Below are 20,794 nucleotides of genomic sequence, written 5' to 3'. Positions count from 1 at the left end.
CTGGCCCACTCCATTTCCCTGTACAATATCTTATTATACTCATCAGAGTCATTAGGCCTATAGCACACTCCTACTCTCAATTTTGATTTCCCTATGCTTATGTCACACCAAACTGACTCGACACTGCCCTGTCCATCGATGTCGACTGGCTTCACTTCCTTGGATTTTATGTGTTTCTTAACTAATAGCATAACCCCTCCTCCCCTCCCCTCCTGTCCTGTCTATCCTTTCTATACACATTGTATTCCCCAAATTCCAGTTCCGCATTCCTTATATCTGTGTGACACCACGTCTCTGATATCCCAACAATATCTGCCTTTGATGTTTTGAGCAATACCTCAAATTCATCAAATTTATTTACCAAACTCCTAGCATTGGTGTACACGCAAGTATCTGTTTCTATTCTTAGCTACCCTAACACAACCCATGTGTTTACTTGTACCGCAATGACTCCCAGCAGTCCTTGTATCATTTGTCCCTGCTAGTACTAATACTAACATACAGTGAAAACTTGACTAGCAAGCATCTTTCACTTGGAAAGCATGTTCAAGCAGCACATTTTAAACATTGTATATTAAAAAATGAACAGTTTCATCACCCACCAACCCAGTAACAAAAACATTATGAATTAAATAATGAAGCATTATAAAAATACATTAAATAAAAACAGTAATGTGTAAAGGCAACAATTTATTTATATTAAAATATGAACTTAAAATTTTTTTAGAAAGTTGAAAATAGTGTATTAACTGTTAACATAAAAAGTGACACACCAGAGGTATTGAGGGTTCTCTCAGCTGCAGCCATTAACAGTATTGGTTAGTTGGGTAAGTGTATTTATTTTTGATATCTGTAACCTGTACATCCATTATGATATCAAAAAAATACCATAAGGTTAGTGAAAAACCTAAACATATTTTGTTAACCTTAAAACAGAAACTGGATATTCGCACACTAGAAGATAAAAATTGTAATTATTTCCAAAGGAGTATGATATTGGCTTTTAAACAATTTTTGATATAAAAAACACAATTGGTGTTAAGCTTTCAGTGATAAGAAGTGTGAAATGAAATATTTTAAAATTTGAACAAAAAGAAATAAAATATAGTGTATATATTTGTGTGATTAAGTAGTTTAACTTCACATTATGGCATTTCATTGCATAGTGACGGTGCTAAATGTAATCACCTTAGATACTAGTTAAATAATGATTTAAAATTTCTACCCCATCTCATGGGGTAGAAATTTTCTCAGCAGTGTGTGCTTGTTAACAGGAGAGACTGTTTTTACAGGGATGGGGTACACTTAAATAAAAGGTGTCCAAGAATATTTGCTGATACTATTGAAGCAATTTTAGGTGGGTCGGAAAACTGCTAACTTGGGGGGAGACGGATACACAGACTGATTAATTAATTAGAGCTGTAGGTAGAAATGAAAGTGATCTTGCAACGCTTCTATTGGAACATGCATCACCCGGGAAAGCAAAGTTGAAGCCTTGCTGTGGGTTATCATGCACGTGGAACAAGTAAATGCATGGACTGTGTTAGGGTAACAGAGAGTAACAAGTGCATGTTTACTTGCATGTACGGTAATGCTAGTAGCATAGTACTTAAATAACACTAATTTGAAGTATTCAATTCATCAATAAATTCAGAAATTGCAGGGATATCAGAGACATGGTGTCACTCAGGCATAAGGGATGTAGAATTTGAATATGGAGAGCACAGTGTGTACTGAAAAGACAAAATGTTAAAATGTGTTTATGTTTTATGGCAGTTCTCCACGGTTCCCCCCACTGTAGCATCTGTATGAGGCATCTGCCAATGCCCGCAGTGTGGTGAGTGTAGGCTTTGTTGAATGTTGTCTGCCAGCTCCTGGCTTCTTTGCAGACATGGGGCATAGAACAAGTCTGTTCATTGCCCCTGCCTCCCATCATGTGCCAGGGTCCACATTGCACTGATGGTATGCCCAGGAAGAGGTTCCTCTGGAGAGGAGCCTCTCCCAAAAAAAAATTGAAGGTGAACGGAAGATTGTATGTTAGTGGGAGAAGTCAAGTTTTGGGGAGGGGTAAAGTTTTAGGCAGTAGAGGATGGAAGAGAGAGGCATCCCTTAAGAAAAGTAGAGTTAGGACAGTGGAACCCTTTGATTCTGATTAGGATTCTTCAGCTTGACATCATGCCTTTGTCTTTGTCATTGTTGGTGAGTGTCCAAATCAGTGTCCATCTGTGTCCGGGTTCTGTTTAAAATAGTAAGGATTCTTCGCCTGCATTTGAAGAGGTTGTCCACAAAGTCAGCGAATGAGGTGAATCTTTGAGGAGTCGAGATAAGACTTTTTGGCAATTTCTTGATCACATACTTCAGTGATTATTTGTAGCTGTGCTCTTAGGTCCCGATGGTATGCCCAGGAAGAGGTTCCTCTGGAGAGGAGCCTCTCCCAAAAAAAATTGAAGGTGAACGGAAGATGTGATTGACTTTGTGAATGTGGCATTGGAAGATGTGATTGACTGTCTCTGGTGATCTGCAGGGGCAGAGAAGCAAGTCTGTTAGTCCAAGAGAGTATAACTTTGAGTTTATGCTGCCATGTCTTGTCAGCAAAAATGATAGATGAATTCCAGGCCTGAAACCATGTAGTGTATTGTTTGTCTAATACTTTAGCTTCTGGTAGGAATTGACACATGGTTCTTCCTTGCACCGAGCCAGTCCACTCCCTTTTCCACTCCTCCGCCATTTCTTGGATTATTCTCTTATTCAGTTGACATGTTCAGGTTTATTGCATATTCTCTGTTTCTTGCGGGGAGGCTCTTCCTTCTGCAGTATTGAAGATGGTGGAAGGCTACTTCATGTTGGATTGGTTGCTTGCAGCAGATGACATGGAGTGCAACTGTGGACACTGTTCTGCAGGCTCTTGAGATTGCAAGCAAGAAAAATCTTTGGGCATGCAGTATGTGTTTCTTCACAAGGCTGTTGGTGTACAGAAAGGATAGAAGAGGAGGACAATGGTTATGCTCTTAGTTAAGATGCATATAATCTAAGACAGTGCATCCATTTGACACTGATGGCGAGTACAACGTTGAGTCAATTTGGTGTTATGTAAGAACTGAGAAAACGAAAATGACAGTAAGAGTATGTTATAGGCTTAATGGCTGTGATGAGTATAACAGTCATTAGGCCTAATGGCTGTGATTAGTATAACAAACAAATATATAGAGAAATAGAGGGGACCAGTAAATCAGAAAGTCTTATAACAGGAGATTTTAACTTTCCGGATATTGACTGGAATTTGGGAGATGATCACTCACATACTAGCAAGACTTTTGTTGTGGATTTATTGGGCGACTGTTTTCTACAGAAGAATATTAGGGGCAACAAGAGAAAGTAAAACCCTTGATCAGCTTATCAGGAGAAATTCTTCATGCATTAAGAACCTGCAGGTAAAAGACCCACTGGATGGCAATGATTACAGTGTACTTATCTGGGATTAACTTAAAGACATAACTACTGTCGAGAGTAAAGGGAAGGGCTTTTGCTTTCACAAGGGTGGCTACAGCTTATCAGATTATTATTAAATTCTATGCAGTGGAACCAACTGATGATGTTACCAACAGATGATATTACCTTGAATGATTCCCATTTAGAATGGGAATCATTCAAGGAAGTAATTACAGATGCTACTAGACTTAACATACCAACTATTGGTGATACTTAACATACTTAACTATTGATGATACTGCCCAGGATGCTGACAAACTGAATAGGTACTTTGAATCTGCATTAATAAGGAATTATTTAGATAAGGAATTGCTAGAAGTTTATCAAATGCTAACAGGGAGCTAAATGATTTTTTTTTTTTTGAGAGAAATTGAATAACTGAAAGAAATTGAAGAGAAATTGTTGAAGCTAAACAAAAAAGCCACCTGGGGTGGATGGGATCTATCCACTTATATTAAGGCAGGTAGCAATGGAGGTAAACAAATGCTTAGTCATAATTATGGGAGTATCAAAAATAATTTTGATATCATATACTTAGATTTCAAGAAAGATTTTGATACTGTTGCATAAAAAATGACCTGCTGTACAAATTTGAGCAGTATGGCATTAAGGGAAAGTTATTGCTATGGATTAAGAGATGTTTGAGTGGGAAAAGACAGAGAGTGGTTATCATTGGACACTGCTCTTTGTGGACTAATGTTAATTAATAGTGGAGTACTGCAGGGTTCGGTGCTGGGCGGGTCCATTGTTTTTTTCTGTATTTATTAGTGATAGTTATGAGTGTATATCAAGCATAATGTCTAAGTTTGCAGATGATACAAAGGTTGGCAGAATGGCTAATGACAGTAATGAAGGTATGCTGCTGCAACAAGATCTAAAAAAATTAGGGTTATGAGCTGAGAAATGGCAATTGAAGTTTAATACTGACAAATGCAAGGTACTGCATATTGATAGCAGTAACCCAGAGTAACCCAGGCACTACACTTAAGGTAATGGAGAATGAAAAGGAGATCTGGAGGTAATTGTGCAGTCTGATATGAAGTTCTCTAAGCAGTGCAGACAGGCTGCTGGGTATTTGTTAATGCTATACTGGAGTTTTGTTAGGAGGGATAAGGAGGTGATTACCTCATTTTATAAGGCAATGGTCAGGTCACACATTGAGTACTGCATACTGGTCTGGAGGCCATATTTTAGGAAGGATGTTGAACTACTGGAATGGGTACAGAGAAGGACAATGAGATTGGTGAGAGGAACAAAGGGGTGCTCTCACCAAGAAAGGCTTCAGTTCTGCAAATTGCAATGTTTGGAGACTAGGCACCTGCAAGGTAATCTGATTGAGGTATTTAAGTCCTTGAATTGCTTGAGAAAACTCAATGCTAATGGGATTCTTGCTCATACTATGCACATGAGGGGACATAAATTAAAGGCGAGGAATAACAGTTACAGAATAAATGTGCAGAAGATTGCCCTCAGCCAACAGATGGTTAATTGCTGGAACAAGCTTCCATCCATTGTTATGGAAGTGGATAGTTTGAATAAATTCAAGGAAGTACTGTTGGATAAGATGGAGGTGAAATGGGATTTTTTTGGCCGGTGCTATATTAGTTTGCTTTCTTGCATCATTTGCCACTATTAATAGTAAGTTAGAAAACAAACCAAAAAGGACTTCTATGCTAGATTTACTTCAACCATCACCAGAGGTTTTGACTGTTATGTAATATGGAAGAAGATCAAACAACTTATAGCAAGTTTCCCCCACTGCATCTTTTCATTTCCTCAAATGGAAAAGGAACTAGCTTCACATTTATAGAGTTGCAGATGCCTTAAGCAGTGTGGCCTATGGCATCAGCAGTTAGTGGGGGAAGGGAGAGAGAATCAAGTGAAACTTGATCCTCCTCTTCAGGTACTTTGATAATGTTTCTTTGGCAGAAATAGAGGTGTGATTTAACTTGCTGAATCAATAAATGGATTTCCTGTGAAGGGTACTGAGTAAAATCTGTGCTTGAGTGTCCATTTTATGGTTTCTGTTATCACATGCTGGTTCCTGTGAACTGTTAAGTTCACAGCAACCAGTTCAAACTCCTTTGACTCTTGTTGTTCATTTAAAATGAAGTTTAGTGCTATTGACCTGTACTTTAGAATGTTTAGAAAGGTAATTATGGTCACAGCAGAATTGAAAAAAAAAAAAAATAATAATATTAATAAATAAATAAAAATTCATGCTGGTTAATTAATACTGGTTTTATTTTATTTTTTAAATGAATGTTTATATTTTATAATGCAAATTGCAAATAATTCAGCAAAAATAAAAATCCCTTTCTTATCAATATTTTTAACACTGAAATATTGCTTATTGTAAATATTGCATGTATATAGTGAAAGACATTACTGTGATTGTTAGTTTATTTACTCCAAAAAGATAATTTCAATACCGCTAACTCATTAACAAAGATCACCAATTTAACAAAAAATAATTTTTGTTGCTGTTCCTTCATTTGTTAGTAGTAATTATTAAACGGCATTAATAATCTTGTAGCACCACCTTGAATAGACCAGCAACAACAGATTTCAACAGGCAGACAGACTCTTTCCAGCAAGAATCAGTGGACAAAGACTTATCTCCTGGCAGTTACTTTCAAACCACTAGTGTAAGAAGCTCGCCTACTTTTAGTATTCCTGAAGAAGAGGAAATTGATGAGGCAGAGAAAAATACAGTAAAAAAATCAGACACACTAAACTCTAGTTCTACTGATGGAGTCTTCAAACAGCCAGCTTCTCCGGTAAAGTTATTTATTTATTTTTATTTTATTTTTTTACCAAATGTTTAATTTAGCAATTTTATTTTGCGTTCTGAAATTATTATTATAATTTTAATTTCATATTTGTAGTCTTGGCTTTTTTCCCCATATTTTCTTTGTGAATAGTTACTTTTAACTCAAGCATTATGGTACTGATGATCAAGCACTGAAAACAAAGGAAAGCTTTAGGTTTTTTTTTTTTTTTTTTCACATCCCAGAAAGGTGTTTTACAAAGTTCATTCTTGTTTGCACTGTTGCGTAGAAGACAAAATTTATTCAACCATTTATCAAAATTTAATAGTATAAAATAATCCAAAGATTATAATAAAACTATGTTAAAATTGTTTTTTTTTTTTTTTTTTAATTTTTGAATTTCTGCTTATTTTTGTTAATGAAAATCATATTTGTAGTCTTGGCTTTTTTCCCCATATTTTCTTTGTGAATAGTTACTTTTAACTCAAGCATTATGGTACTGATGATCAAGCACTGAAAACAAAGGAAAGCTTTAGGTTTTTTTTTTTTTTTTTTCATATCCCAGAAAGGTGTTTTACAAAGTTCATCCTTGTTTGCACTGTTGCGTAGAAGACAAAATTTATTCAACCATTTATCAAAATTTAATAGTATAAAATAATCCAAAGATTATAATAAAACTATGTTAAAATTGTTTTTTTTTTTTTTTTTTTAATTTTTGAATTTCTGCTTATTTTTGTTAATGAATTAGCATTAGCATTAGTAGAGGCATTTGATGCAAGAAAGCAAGCTTATGCAGCATCATCCAAAACAAAAAAAAAAAAAACCCACTTCCACTTCACCCCTCTGTTCGTTCGAAATACCTGTCCAGCTGAGCTTTAAACTTATTTAGGCTATCGACTTCCACGACAAGGGATGAAAGTCTGTTCCACCAACCAACCACCAGCTGGCAAAAGGCAAATTTCCGCACGTCTATCCTACATCTGTCTTTCCTCAATTTGAATTTATGCCCTCTCAGGTGATTATTCTGAGCAAGAGGAAGAATCCCATCAGCATTGAGCATGCTCAAACCATTCAAGGCTTTATACACCTCTATCAGATCACCTCGCTGTTGCCTAGTCTTCAGACACTGTAATTTGCAAAACTTAAGCCTTTCTTCGTAAGAGCACCCCTTTGTTCCATTCACTAATCTTGTTGCCCTTCTCTGTACTTGTTCCAGCAGCTCTACATCCTTCTTGATATGAGGCCTCCAGACCTGTATACAGTACTCTAGGTGTGGCCTGACCATTGCCTTATACAAGGGAATAATCACCTCCTTATCCCTGCTAGAAAAATTCCTATATATCATTGACAATACACCATGAGCCACCCTTGGAGCCCGTCTGCACTGCTCAGAGAACTTTATATCTGCCTGTACAACCACCCCCAGGTCCCTTTCATTCTCTACCACTGTCAGTGTAGTACCACAGAGTTGATACGTTGCTCTGGGGTTGCTTTTTCCCATATGTAGTACTTTACATTTCTCAATGTTAAACTTCATTTGCCACCTCTCAGCCCATCTGCTCAACCTTTCCAGATCCTGTTCCAGCATAATAGTGTCAATAGTGTCCTTGACAACCCTGCCAACCTTCGTATCATCTGCAAACTTGGACATTAAGCTTGATATACCATCATCAATATCATTTATAAATACAGAAAATAATAATGGACCCAACACTGAACCCTGAAGGAATCCATTAATAACATTAGTCCACGATGAGCAGTGTCCATTGATTACCACTCTCTGTCTTCTCCCCCTCAACCACCCCTTTATCCATAGCAGCAATTTCCCTCCAATGCCACACTGCTCCAATTTGTGCAGCAGTCTTCCATGTGCAACAGTATCAAAAGCCTTTCTAAGATCCAAGTATTTAGATAGTATGAATCAGAGCTGTAATACTCAATATGTTCTACGTTGATAATAATATTAGTAAATTAATAAGAGGAGTTTACCTCAATATAGTACGTGGAACACTTCCGTATGATACCCTCCAGAAATTAAAACGGAAAAAACGAAAAAATCGACAACTTACCGGTCCATTAAAGTAAAATATAAATAATTAAATAATCAATTTAACACAATTCAAAATCAATTCAAAACAATTAAAATTCAAATTAACGCAATTAAAAGAATAACGAAAATATTCAAAACGATCTTCCTTCCTGAAGCTGACAATGCTTTTCGACCGACTGTCGTGATCACAGGAATGAAAATCACCGAATCAGGCTAAACCTGCAACTTAAATAGTGATTATGTGTCTTCGCGCATGCGCGTAAAGGTCCACGCATCGGAGATCAAATATGGCCGCCGAACATTAACAGAATTCTCGTGTAATTTAATTTCAATGGTTTCTGCAATTAATAGTCGCGTATAATTACGTTGAACGTTAAGTATTTTGGCCTCGTTAAATAAAAAAGTATGTTTTTCGTTAACGGCATGAAAGGCTAATTCTGACGCTGCTGAACGAGAAGCACGAACTGAGGCTTCGTGTTGATTTACACGAATATTAAGAGAAAACCGCGTCGAACCCTGATACGACGAGTCGCAATCACCGCAAGAAATGTTGTATACTAGATCATTAATTTGTGTTGCGAACGCGGAAAGAACCGAGCGATTGTTCAGTATAGTGTGTAACTTCCGTATAGGCCTAGCTATAATTTTAAATTCGGTATCTTTAAAGAATCTGTTAAGCTGTTTGTGCCACTGTTCAACGTATGGGACAGAAATAAAGTATTTTTTGATATTACTATTGTTGATTGGTGCAGTATTTTGTATCCTATCCTTAGCTTGTACCCTAATTCGATTTATTGTGTTAATGGGATAACCCCTGTTCAAGAATCTGCTAGTTAATATTTGTATTTCTGAGTCCAAAGCAGAATCCGTCGTTGAATATTTATAGGCATTTAGAAATTGATTAAAGATAATCGATCTTTTGTAGGTGAACGGGTGGTAGCTATTATAATGTAGAAGCATACCGGTGTTTGTGGGTTTTCGATAGATGCTAAATTGTATTTTGTTCGAGTCCCGGGTAAGCGTGAAATTTAGAAAGTTTAATGATTTAGTATCCGTATCTTCCCTTTCCAATGTAAATTTGAGTCTAGAATGAATATTATTAAACGAATGTAAAATGTCTTGGATAGTACTACTATCGGTAATAACTAGAACATCGTCTAAATACCTCCCATAGTATGTGATACGGGGACGAAAAGGTGTCAAATGTATCTGCTCAATCGTTGAGAGATAGATCTCTGACATTAAGCCACTCAGGCTCAAACCCATTGGTAATCCAAAAATTTGTTTGTACACCTTGTCTCGAAAGGTGATGTAGTTAGCCTCAACTAATAGTTTAATTAAGTGAAAAATTTCCTTAATAGGCAGCTTCGTATAATTAATCGGTGTCGAGTTTTTATTTAACATATCCCAAATAATATCTAATGTGTATTCAACGTTTACATTCGTATATAATGAGGTAACATCTAATGAGAATAAATTGTCATTGTCGCCGAGTCTACAGTCTTTAAGATTATTAAATAATGTATCGTAATTCTGAATCCCAAATTGTATAACCTGTCTAAAAGGTTTTATAATGTTATATACATATGTGGCTAAGGCTGAAAATGCCGAGTTCCTGTAGGAAACAATAGGTCGAATCGGAAATCCAGGCTTGTGTAATTTTACCTGACCAAAAAGTGCAGGAATATTGTATGTTCTGGACTTCAATTCCTTCAACTGAACCATAGTAATGTAGTCGTTTTTACGATATGTGGTTAACGTTTTATTGTATTGATTTACCAAATTGGTAAACAGTGTCGGGTCCACTTCACGATAAGTGGAGGTATCAGACACAACTGAATCTAACTTATTAATATAATCATGTTTATCTAGTATTACTACTGTGTCTCCTTTATCTGCCCTCTGTATAATAATGTCCTTATTTTCTCGAAGTTCTCGTAAAGCTGAACTGTCATGTGTATTCAATTTAGGAAGTCGCGTTTCTTTTATGTTATTCACTACTTGGTTAACTTGTTGAATAAATACATCTTTTTGTGGAACACTACGAAGTCCAAATTCAATATCAATTATGCATTGTTTTTTTTTTGGCAGCTTTCGAGGTGGTAAATTATAATTTAATCCTTTGGATAAAAGTGAAATCTGGTCCTGCGATAGTGTACACGAGGAAAGATTTGTAACCTGTTGATATGTCGGTTCGTTGGATACTGAGTGAGGGGGTGTTCGTGAACTAGCCGACATATTCTGTGGTAGTGCGTTATGTGTCTGTGGGGGGGGGGGATGTCACCCAACTCGTGTGAACTTGGTCGCAAGCTCGCGACAATGTGTTAGAATTCGCATGAACGTGTCTTGAACTATTCGATAATGTTTGCAACTTATTAACGTGTCTGTTTTTTATCTCTGAGGCTTGTGCTTCCCTTCGCAAATCTATGGAGGTCTTCAATACAGACCAATCGTTCGGATGTAGATAATTTTTTAATTTATCGCGAAGCTTCCTAACCTGGGAAAGGTATTTTTGTTTATCCGAATATCGAGATTTTAAGGCAAGCTTAACAATATTACGTGATGTCGCCAGTGATAGTTGTTTTATGCCTGAAATTTTTTGATTTAAATTCACCCTGGCAAACTTCGAAACGATGTTGTTTTGAAGGCAATATTTTAGGAAAGAAATATGGTAACTTTGGGCCGAGTACCTTAGTGTAGATTTAATGTAATTTTGTACCAAGCCATTCAAAAAATCTCCCATAATTCTGTGTATCGATTGTATACTACTGGAGAGACAGGAAGTGAATGAAATAGTCAATAAGAGTTTGGAAATTAATTAGATAGTATGAATCAGAGCTGTAATACTCAATATGTTCTACGTTGATAATAATATTAGTAAATTAATAAGAGGAGTTTACCTCAATATAGTACGTGGAACACTTCCGTATGATACCCTCCAGAAATTAAAACGGAAAAAACGAAAAAATCGACAACTTACCGGTCCATTAAAGTAAAATATAAATAATTAAAGTAAAATATAAATAATTAAATAATCAATTTAACACAATTCAAAATCAATTCAAAACAATTAAAATTCAAATTAACGCAATTAAAAGAATAACGAAAATATTCAAAACGATCTTCCTTCCTGAAGCTGACAATGCTTTTCGACCGACTGTTGTGATCACAGGAATGAAAATCACTGAATCAGGCTAAACCTGCAACTTAAATAGTGATTATGTGTCTTCGCGCATGCGCGTAAAGGTCCACGCATCGGAGATCAAGTATGGCCGCCGAACATTAACAGAATTCTCGTGTAATTTAATTTCAATGGTTTCTGCAATTAATAGTCGCGTATAATTACGTTGAACGTTAAGTATTTTGGCCTCGTTAAATAAAAAAGTATGTTTTTCGTTAATGGCATGAAAGGCTAATTCTGACGCTGCTGAACGAGAAGCACGAACTGAGGCTTCGTGTTGATTTACACGAATATTAAGAGAAAATTTTTGGATTACCAATGGGTTTGAGCCTGAGTGGCTTAATGTCAGAGATCTATCTCTCAACGATTGAGCAGATACATTTGACACCTTTTCGTCCCCGTATCACATACTATGGGAGGTATTTAGACGATGTTCTAGTTATTACCGATAGTAGTACTATCCAAGACATTTTACATTCGTTTAATAATATTCATTCTAGACTCAAATTTACATTGGAAAGGGAAGATACGGATACTAAATCATTAAACTTTCTAAATTTCACGCTTACCCGGGACTCGAACAAAATACAATTTAGCATCTATCGAAAACCCACAAACACCGGTATGCTTCTACATTATAATAGCTACCACCCGTTCACCTACAAAAGATCGATTATCTTTAATCAATTTCTAAATGCCTATAAATATTCAACGACGGATTCTGCTTTGGACTCAGAAATACAAATATTAACTAGCAGATTCTTGAACAGGGGTTATCCCATTAACACAATAAATCGAATTAGGGTACAAGCTAAGGATAGGATACAAAATACTGCACCAATCAACAATAGTAATATCAAAAAATACTTTATTTCTGTCCCATACGTTGAACAGTGGCACAAACAGCTTAACAGATTCTTTAAAGATACCGAATTTAAAATTATAGCTAGGCCTATACGGAAGTTACACACTATACTGAACAATCGCTCGGTTCTTTCCGCGTTCGCAACACAAATTAATGATCTAGTATACAACATTTCTTGCGGTGATTGCGACTCGTCGTATCAGGGTTCGACGCGGTTTTCTCTTAATATTCGTGTAAATCAACACGAAGCCTCAGTTCGTGCTTCTCGTTCAGCAGCGTCAGAATTAGCCTTTCATGCCGTTAACGAAAAACATACTTTTTTATTTAACGAGGCCAAAATACTTAACGTTCAACGTAATTATACGCGACTATTAATTGCAGAAACCATTGAAATTAAATTACACGAGAATTCTGTTAATGTTCGGCGGCCATATTTGATCTCCGATGCGTGGACCTTTACGCGCATGCGCGAAGACACATAATCACTATTTAAGTTGCAGGTTTAGCCTGATTCGGTGATTTTCATTCCTGTGATCACGACAGTCGGTCGAAAAGCATTGTCAGCTTCAGGAAGGAAGATCGTTTTGAATATTTTCGTTATTCTTTTAATTGCGTTAATTTGAATTTTAATTGTTTTGAATTGATTTTGAATTGTGTTAAATTGATTATTTAATTATTTATATTTTACTTTAATGGACCGGTAAGTTGTCGATTTTTTCGTTTTTTCCGTTTTAATTTCTGGAGGGTATCATACGGAAGTGTTCCACGTACTATATTGAGGTAAACTCCTCTTATTAATTTACTAAGATCCAAGTATATAATATCAACGTTATTCCCTGCATCCATCCAGTTTCTTTGTGACTGCATCATAGTATCCAGTCAAATTGGTCAGGCAAGACTTCCCCTTAACAAAACCATGCTGTGTCTGAGCTATAACTGAAGTCTTGTCTAGATGATCCTGCAGTGCTTCTTTAACCAGTGCCTCCATTAATTTTCCTGGAACAGAAGTTAAACTCACAGGTCTATAATTACATGTTTCAGCCTTTGATCCTCCTTTGTGATTTGGGGTCACATTTACACATCTCCAGTCTGTGGGTACCTCCCCTGAGTCAAAGGAAGCTCTCATAATTATGGCTAAGGGTTTGCTTACTTCCTTTGCTGCCTCCTTTAATATAACTGGATAGATCCCATCCACCCCAGGTGCCTTTCTTGTGTTTATCTTCAACAATTTCTCCTTCACTTTACTCTCAGTTATTACAAGATTTTCTAGTTTACTGCCAGAGTTGAATACACCTCTGGCATTCCCCTCGCTGAATAACTCCTCATGTGTGAATGTCGATGCAAAATATTCATTTAGTTTGTTAGTTACCTGAGCAGGATCATCAACAGCAGTTGACCCATCGATATCAAGTGGACCAATCTGATTCATCCCCTTCCTTTTAGAGTTTACATAAGTAAAGATCTCTTGCTGTTTTTCTTTGCATGCCTTGCCAAAGATTTCTCATAATCTGCCTTCGCCTGCCTAACTTCCTTTGTAACTTGGTTACAGATCAACTTGTATCTATCATAGGCTTCTGTGTAACTTGTTAATTTGTATGTATCCCATGCATTTTTCTTCTCTGCCATATGTCTCATTAGTTCATCTGACATCCATTTAGGCCTAAACCTTGAACAATATTTCTTAGTTGGTATGTAAAGCCTAGTAGCTTCCAAGACAAGTTCTTTGAATGCTTCCCATTTTGAATTTGCTGTTGGTAACATCATCAATTGGTCCCACTGTATAGAATTTAAATACTGTCTCAGTCCATCATACGAAAGCAGTAACCCTTCCCTTTACCCCTAACGGTAGTTACCTCTTTGAGTAAATCCCACTTCAGCACACTGTGATCACTACTGATAATCAGATCAAGAGTATTACTCACTCTAGTTGCCTGCTGAACATGCTGATGTAGAAAACAATCATCCAATAAATCCACAAAAGCCTTGCTAGTGTGTGAGTGACCAGCCCCCAAATTCCAGTCAATATCTGGGAAATTAAAATCCCCCATTATAAGACTCTCTGATTTACTGGCCCACTCTATTTCCCTGTAGAGTTTCTTATTATACTCATCAGAGTCATTAGGCCTATAGCATACTCCCACTCTCAATTCTGATCTCCCAATGCTTATGTCACACCAAACTGACTCGGCACTGCACTGTCCAGCGATGTCGACTGGCTTCACTTCCTTGGATTTTATGTGTTTCTTAACTAATAGCATAACCCCTCCTCCCCTTCTATCCTGTCTATCCTTTCTATACACATTGTATTCCTCAAATTCCAGTTCTGCATTCCTTATATCTGTGTGACACCACGTCTCTGATATCCCAACAATATCTGCCTTTGATGTTTTGAGCAATACCTCAAATTCATCAAATTTAGTTACTTCCTAGCATTGGTGTCCACGCAAGTATACATGCACCTGTTTCTATTCTTAGCTACCCTAACACAACTCATGTGTTTTCTTGTACCGCAATCACTCCCAGCAATCTCTGAAATATCCTGCATCGTGTTTTTCAGGCTTCTGTTCATTCCAATAGAAGCAGTGCAAGAATCTCTTTCACCTCTGCCAGTGGCTACTGTTAATCTATTAGTCTTTGTCTCCCCCCCCCCGCCGACCGGGCTAGCCGAGTGGGTAAAGTACCTGCACGGCAACCCAAAGGTCGCGGGTTCGATTCCCGCCTCGGGCTTGGATCAAAGTACTGCAAAAACCTTGGGAGGTGCAATATGGCCACAGAAGCCGATGCGCCAACAACTACCAAAAAAAAAAAAAAAAAACTTCCCCCCCCCCGAGCTAGCAGTTTTCCGACCCACCTAACACTGCCTCGATAGCATCAGCAAATATTCTTGCACCCTTTCTATTTAAATATATCCTATTCCATCCCTGTAGAAGCAGTCTCTCCTGTTAACAAGTACAGTCCAGGCTGAAAAAAATTCTTCCCCTTGAGCCTTGCACAATCTTTCCAGGGCCGAATTGATTGACAAGGCTCTCATCATATACTCCCTTCTATCATGTCTGGGTAGAATTGCAGACACTTTCAAATTCAAACCTAATTCATGGCTTTTTTTCAACAGTGACCTGTATTTGTTAAATTAGTTATCAGTTGTGCTGTAGTAGTCTGTGTTTCAAAATACAAACACGAGATAATAGTGTTGTTCTCTGTTCTGAGCACTCATTTCATAATATGTACTTGTGTAGTGCAAAACTAATTAAGTGTCTTTCAGTAAGATGCCAAAGAGATAAAGACAAAATTTCAGAAGACAAATGCATAACATTTTCCGTCTATTTTAATAGCTGAAAAAGGTAACACGTTTGCTTTATGTACCTTAAGCAGATGGGATTTTTCAATTTAAAGTGGCAGGAAATATGATGGATTTAAGAAATTTCCAACAAATAAGCATAAGGACGTGTGTTATGTATAGAAAGAAATACATAAATAGGTGTAGCATTTCATAGTGATGATAATGTCATACTTGCTGAATGTTTATTTGCTTCTTTTGTCATAAAACATTATCTTCCTCTGAGTTATACGGATGATTATGCAGGTGCATTGTTCAGAAATATGTTTCACCACAGCAAAATAGCAAAAAATATGGCATGGACGAATAAAAACAACAGGTATTGTAAGTAAGTGAAATTGCATTAATAGGGTAAGAAGATGTAGTGATGGCTCTGAAAAGACCATTTTTATTTGCTACAGATGGCAGTAATAAGTGGGATTCCAAATCTATATCCCATTATTATTATTATTATTAGGAGCAGCCATATGGTACAAATAAGCCTGAGGCTTATGCTGCACCAGCCAAAAAAAAAAAATTTATGAATTACTCCGAGAGAGAGAGAGAGAGAGAGTAGAAGGGAATCACCAAGAAAGAGAAGAATGATAAGCCCATACTCACCAGATGTGAGCCCCTGAGGTTATTGTGATGAACTTTTTTAATAATATATAAAAAAAAAAAAAAGAAGTCAAATCAAAAGCAGGTTGCCCTCAGTGTTTTACAAAAAGGTATACACCTCCCTTTTTAGGAGCTGTATACCTTCCTGTGAATGTGGATAAATATTTGATGGAAATTTACTACCATTTAGAAGGAAATGCTTAAAGGAAATATATATTTAAACAGTTTAAACTGAATCCTACCACTGATATATAGGGTGTCCCAAAAGTTAGAGATGTTATTATAATTTTTATTAATTTTTTAATGTTTTCTTTTCAGATCCATAATTCATGATGAATGTTCAAGAGTGAATTTTTGTAATCCCGCATCAAAGGAATGAAGTTTTGTGAAATTAGGAAAAGATCTAATGGGATTCTTCCGCTTGCTCAGATTACGAACCTGAGGGAGCATAAATTCAAATTGAGGAAAGATAGTTGTAGAATAGATCTGCAGAAATTTGCCTTTAGCCAGCAGGTAGTTAATTGGCTGCCGTAGCCTAGTGGTCAGGCGCGCGGGTGCGTAAGTACACATGCCTTGAGTGACCGGGGTTCAAACCCGTGACTGCTGAATACGCTGCTGTTTCTTGTATTCTGTCTATCTTGTTAACTCCTCTGACTGTTTCGTCGTCCCGGAGTATAAACAGAAAATTTATTATTTTTATTTATAATTGCAGGAACAAACTTCCATCTGTCATTGTGGAAGTTGATAGCTTAAATAAATTCAAGGAGGAACTGGACAAACTTTTAGAGCGAATGAATGTGTGAAATTTGTTTTTTTTTGGGCCGATACCTAGGCTCATACGCTTGCTTTCTTGCATCACATGCCACCATCATTACTACTACAACACCCATAATGCCTGTTCCCATCTAAACCCCCAGTACTAACACATTAATCATCTCACTACAGTTACCTCTCAGCTTTGGGTTCTACAAGTCTTGAGATTCAACTGCCACATCATGTGCTGTTTATTCGTTTGAGCTCTGTGAGACACAAATAGTTCCTGCTATGCATTGTATCATGCAGAGTTTCAAATAGGTGATTTAAATCTGCATTATGTAGTAGTAGTAGTAGTAGTAGTAGTGGCACATGATGCAAGAAAGCAAGTGTAGGAACTTATGCAGCATCAGCCAAAAAAAAAAAAAAAAATCACACCATTCCCTCCAAATGCCTGTCCAGTTCCTCCTTAAATTTATTTAACCTATCAACTTCTACAACGACAGATGGAAGTTTGTTCCAGCAATTAACCACCCGCTGGCTAAAGGCAAATTTCCGCACATCTATTCTACATCTGTCCTTTCTTAATTTGAACTTATGTCCCCGTAGGTTGGTAATCTGAACAAGTGGAAGGATCCCATCAGAATTCAGCGTGCTCAACCCATTCAAGGCCTTATAGACCTCAATCAGATCACCGCGCAGGTGCCTAGTCTCCAGCCACTGCAATTTGCAGAACTTAAGCCTCTCTTGGTAAGAGAATCCCTTCATTCCCCTCACCAATCGTGTTGCTCTTCTCTGTACACGCTCAAGCAAATCTACATCCTTCCTAAAATGAGGCCTCCAGACCTGTACGCAGTACTCAAGGCGTGGCCTGACCATTGCCTTATACAGAGGGACAATCACCTCCTTTTCCCTGCTAGCAAAATTCCTATATATCATTGACAAAACCCCATGACCCGTCCTAGCAGCCTGTCTGCACTGCTCAGAAAACTTCATATCTGACTGCACAATTACTCCCAGGTCTTTTTCATTTTCTACCACCTTAAGTGTAGTACCACACAGTTGGTACGTTTCTCTGGGGGTTACTTCTACCCATATGCAGTACTTTGCATTTGTCAAGGTTGAACTTCAGTTGCCACTTCTTAGCCCATCTGCCCAAATTATCTAGATCCTGTTGCAGTAGCACACTGCCATTACTGTCATTAACAACCCTGCCAACCTTTGTGTCATCTGCAAACTTCGACATTAAGCCTGATATACCTTCATCAATATCATTGATAAATACACAAAACAACAGTGGACCCAACACCGAACCCTGTGGGACTCCACTAATATCATTAGTCCACGAAGAGCAGCACCCATTGATTACCACCCTCTGTCTTCTCCCACTTAACCATCCTTTTATCCATTGTAGCAACTTACCCTTAATACCATTCTGCTCCAATTTGTACAGTAGTCTTCCATGCGCAACAGTGTCAAAGCTTTCCTGAAATCCAAGTATATGATATCAAAATTATTTTTTGCATCCAGTTCCTTTGTGACCACATCATAATAACCAATCAAATTTGTCAGACAAGACTTTCCCTTAACAAACCCATGCTGTGTCTGAATTATTGCTGCAGTCTTGTCTAGATGATCCTGCAATGCATCTTTAACCAGCGACTCCATTATTTTACCCGGAACAGAAGTTAAACTAACTGGTCTGTAATTACTCGTGTCACCCTTCGATCCACCTTTGTGAATTGGGGACACATTTGCACATCTCCAGTCCGTGGGAACCTCCCCTGAGTCCAAGGATGCTCTCATAATTATGGCTAAGGGTTTGTTTAGTTGCTTTGCCGCCTCCTTTAAAATAACTGGATAGATCCCATCCACCCCAGGTGCCTTTCTTATGTTTAACTTCAACAATTTCTCCTCCACTTTGCTCTCAGTTATTACAAAATCATTAAGCACACTGCTACAATTTGATAACCTTCTTCCATTTTCAAATTGTAATAATTCCTCACGTGTGAATGTAGATGCAAAATACTCATTCAGTTTGTTTGCTATCTGAGCAGGATCATCAACAGTCGAACCATCGATGTCAAGTGGACCAATAAGATTCATCCCCTTCCTTTTAGAGTTTATATAAGTAAAGAAATCCTTGCTGTTTTTCTTAGCATCTTTTGCCAAAGATTTCTCGTAATCTGCCTTCGCCTGCCGAACCTCCTTTGTGACCTGATTACAGACTAGCTTATATCTGCCACAGGCTTCTGCGTCACCTGATAATTTATATGCATCCCATGCATTTTTCTTCTCTGTCACGAGTCTCATTAGTTCATTTGATAACCATTTAGGCCTAAACCTTGAACGATATTTCTTAATCGGTATATAAAGTCTAGTAGCTTCCACGATTAATTCTTTGAATGCTTCCCACTTAGAATTTACTGTTTGTAACATCGTCAGTTGATCCCACTGTACAGAATTTAAAAACTGTCTGAGACCACTGTACTCCCCCTTTACGGAAGCAAAAACCCTTTCCTTTACCCCTGACGGTAGTTACCTCTTTGAGTAAATCCCACTTCAGCACACTGTGATCACTGCCACCTAGTGGTTCCTTTATCTGCAAATTCTTAATACACGAATGATCACTGCTGATAACCAGATCAAGAGTGTTACTTTCTCTGGTTGCCTCTCGAACATGCTGCTGCAGAAAACAATCATCCAATAACTCCACAAACGTCTGACTAGTGTGTGAGTGACCAACCCACAAGATCCAGTCAATATCTGGGAAGTTAAAATCCCCCATTATAAGACATTCTGATTTACTGGCCCACTCTATTTCTCTGTACAATTGTTCATTGTACTCATTCAAGTCATTAGGCCTATAACACACTCCTACTCTTATTTTTCCTTTCGCAGTGCTTATCTCACACCAAACTGACTCAACAGAGCACTGTTCATCTATATTAACTGGGTGCACTTCCTTTGATTTTATGTTTTTCTTAATTAACAGCATAACACCCCCTCCCTTTCTGTCCTGTCTATCCTTTCTGTACACATTGTACTCCCCAAATTCCAGTTCTGCATTCCTTATATCTTTGTGACACCACGTCTCTGCTATCCCAACAATATCCGCCTTTGATGTCTTGACCAACACTTCAAATTCATCAAATTTATTTACTATACTTCTAGCATTGGTATACATGCAAGCATACATGCTCCTATGCCTATTCCCTGTTACCCTAACACATCCCATATACCCAACTATTCCATGATGACTGCCATCCGTCCCTGAAACCCCCAACACCCCTCGCTCCAGGTCGCTTCTTATTCTAATAGAAGTTGTGCAAGAATCACCTTCACCTCTGCCTGCGGTTACTGTTAAACTATTAGTCTTTGTATCCCCCAAACTAGCAGTTTTCCGACCCACCTAACACTGCCTCGATAGCATCAGCAAATATTCTTGCACCCTTTCTATTTAAGTGTATCCCATCCCTGTAGAAGCAATCTCTCCTGTTAACAAGTACAGCGGCAATCTCGAGACTTTATATACCGATGTGAAACTAATAAGTTTTTAAGGTGCTTTATAGAACCCCTTTTTATGTATTTTATTATATTTTAAAGGGGAAAATGTATGATACATTTTAACAATACAGATTTGAAAACGATAATAAAGCATAATATTTCAGAATTATAAAGGTCATTCTCATGTAACAAAGAAAAAATTCTAAACTTTGTAAAAATATTGTCTTACTCCTAATTAAATATT

General features: G+C 37.4%; 1 protein-coding gene across 1 annotated transcript in view; it reads left to right on the top strand.

The window, feature by feature from the left end:
• Positions 1–20,794, top strand: part of LOC150089219 (protein phosphatase methylesterase 1) — a 273,882-nt gene that overhangs the window by 216,016 nt on the left and 37,072 nt on the right. Inside the window, exon 10 of the mRNA XM_090390380.1 lies at positions 6,026–6,269. Within this exon, the coding sequence (XP_090246506.1) occupies positions 6,026–6,269 (244 nt within the window). The remainder of the gene's footprint in view (positions 1–6,025; positions 6,270–20,794) is intronic.

Source organism: Mastigoproctus giganteus, chromosome 2, assembly GCF_048544385.1.
Source record: "Mastigoproctus giganteus isolate SK-2022 chromosome 2, ASM4854438v1, whole genome shotgun sequence".
In the NCBI taxonomy this organism is placed as follows: Eukaryota; Metazoa; Arthropoda; class Arachnida; order Uropygi; family Thelyphonidae; genus Mastigoproctus; species Mastigoproctus giganteus.
The sequence above is the reverse complement of the archived record's forward strand: the minus strand, read 5'-3'. Positions and strand labels throughout refer to the sequence as shown.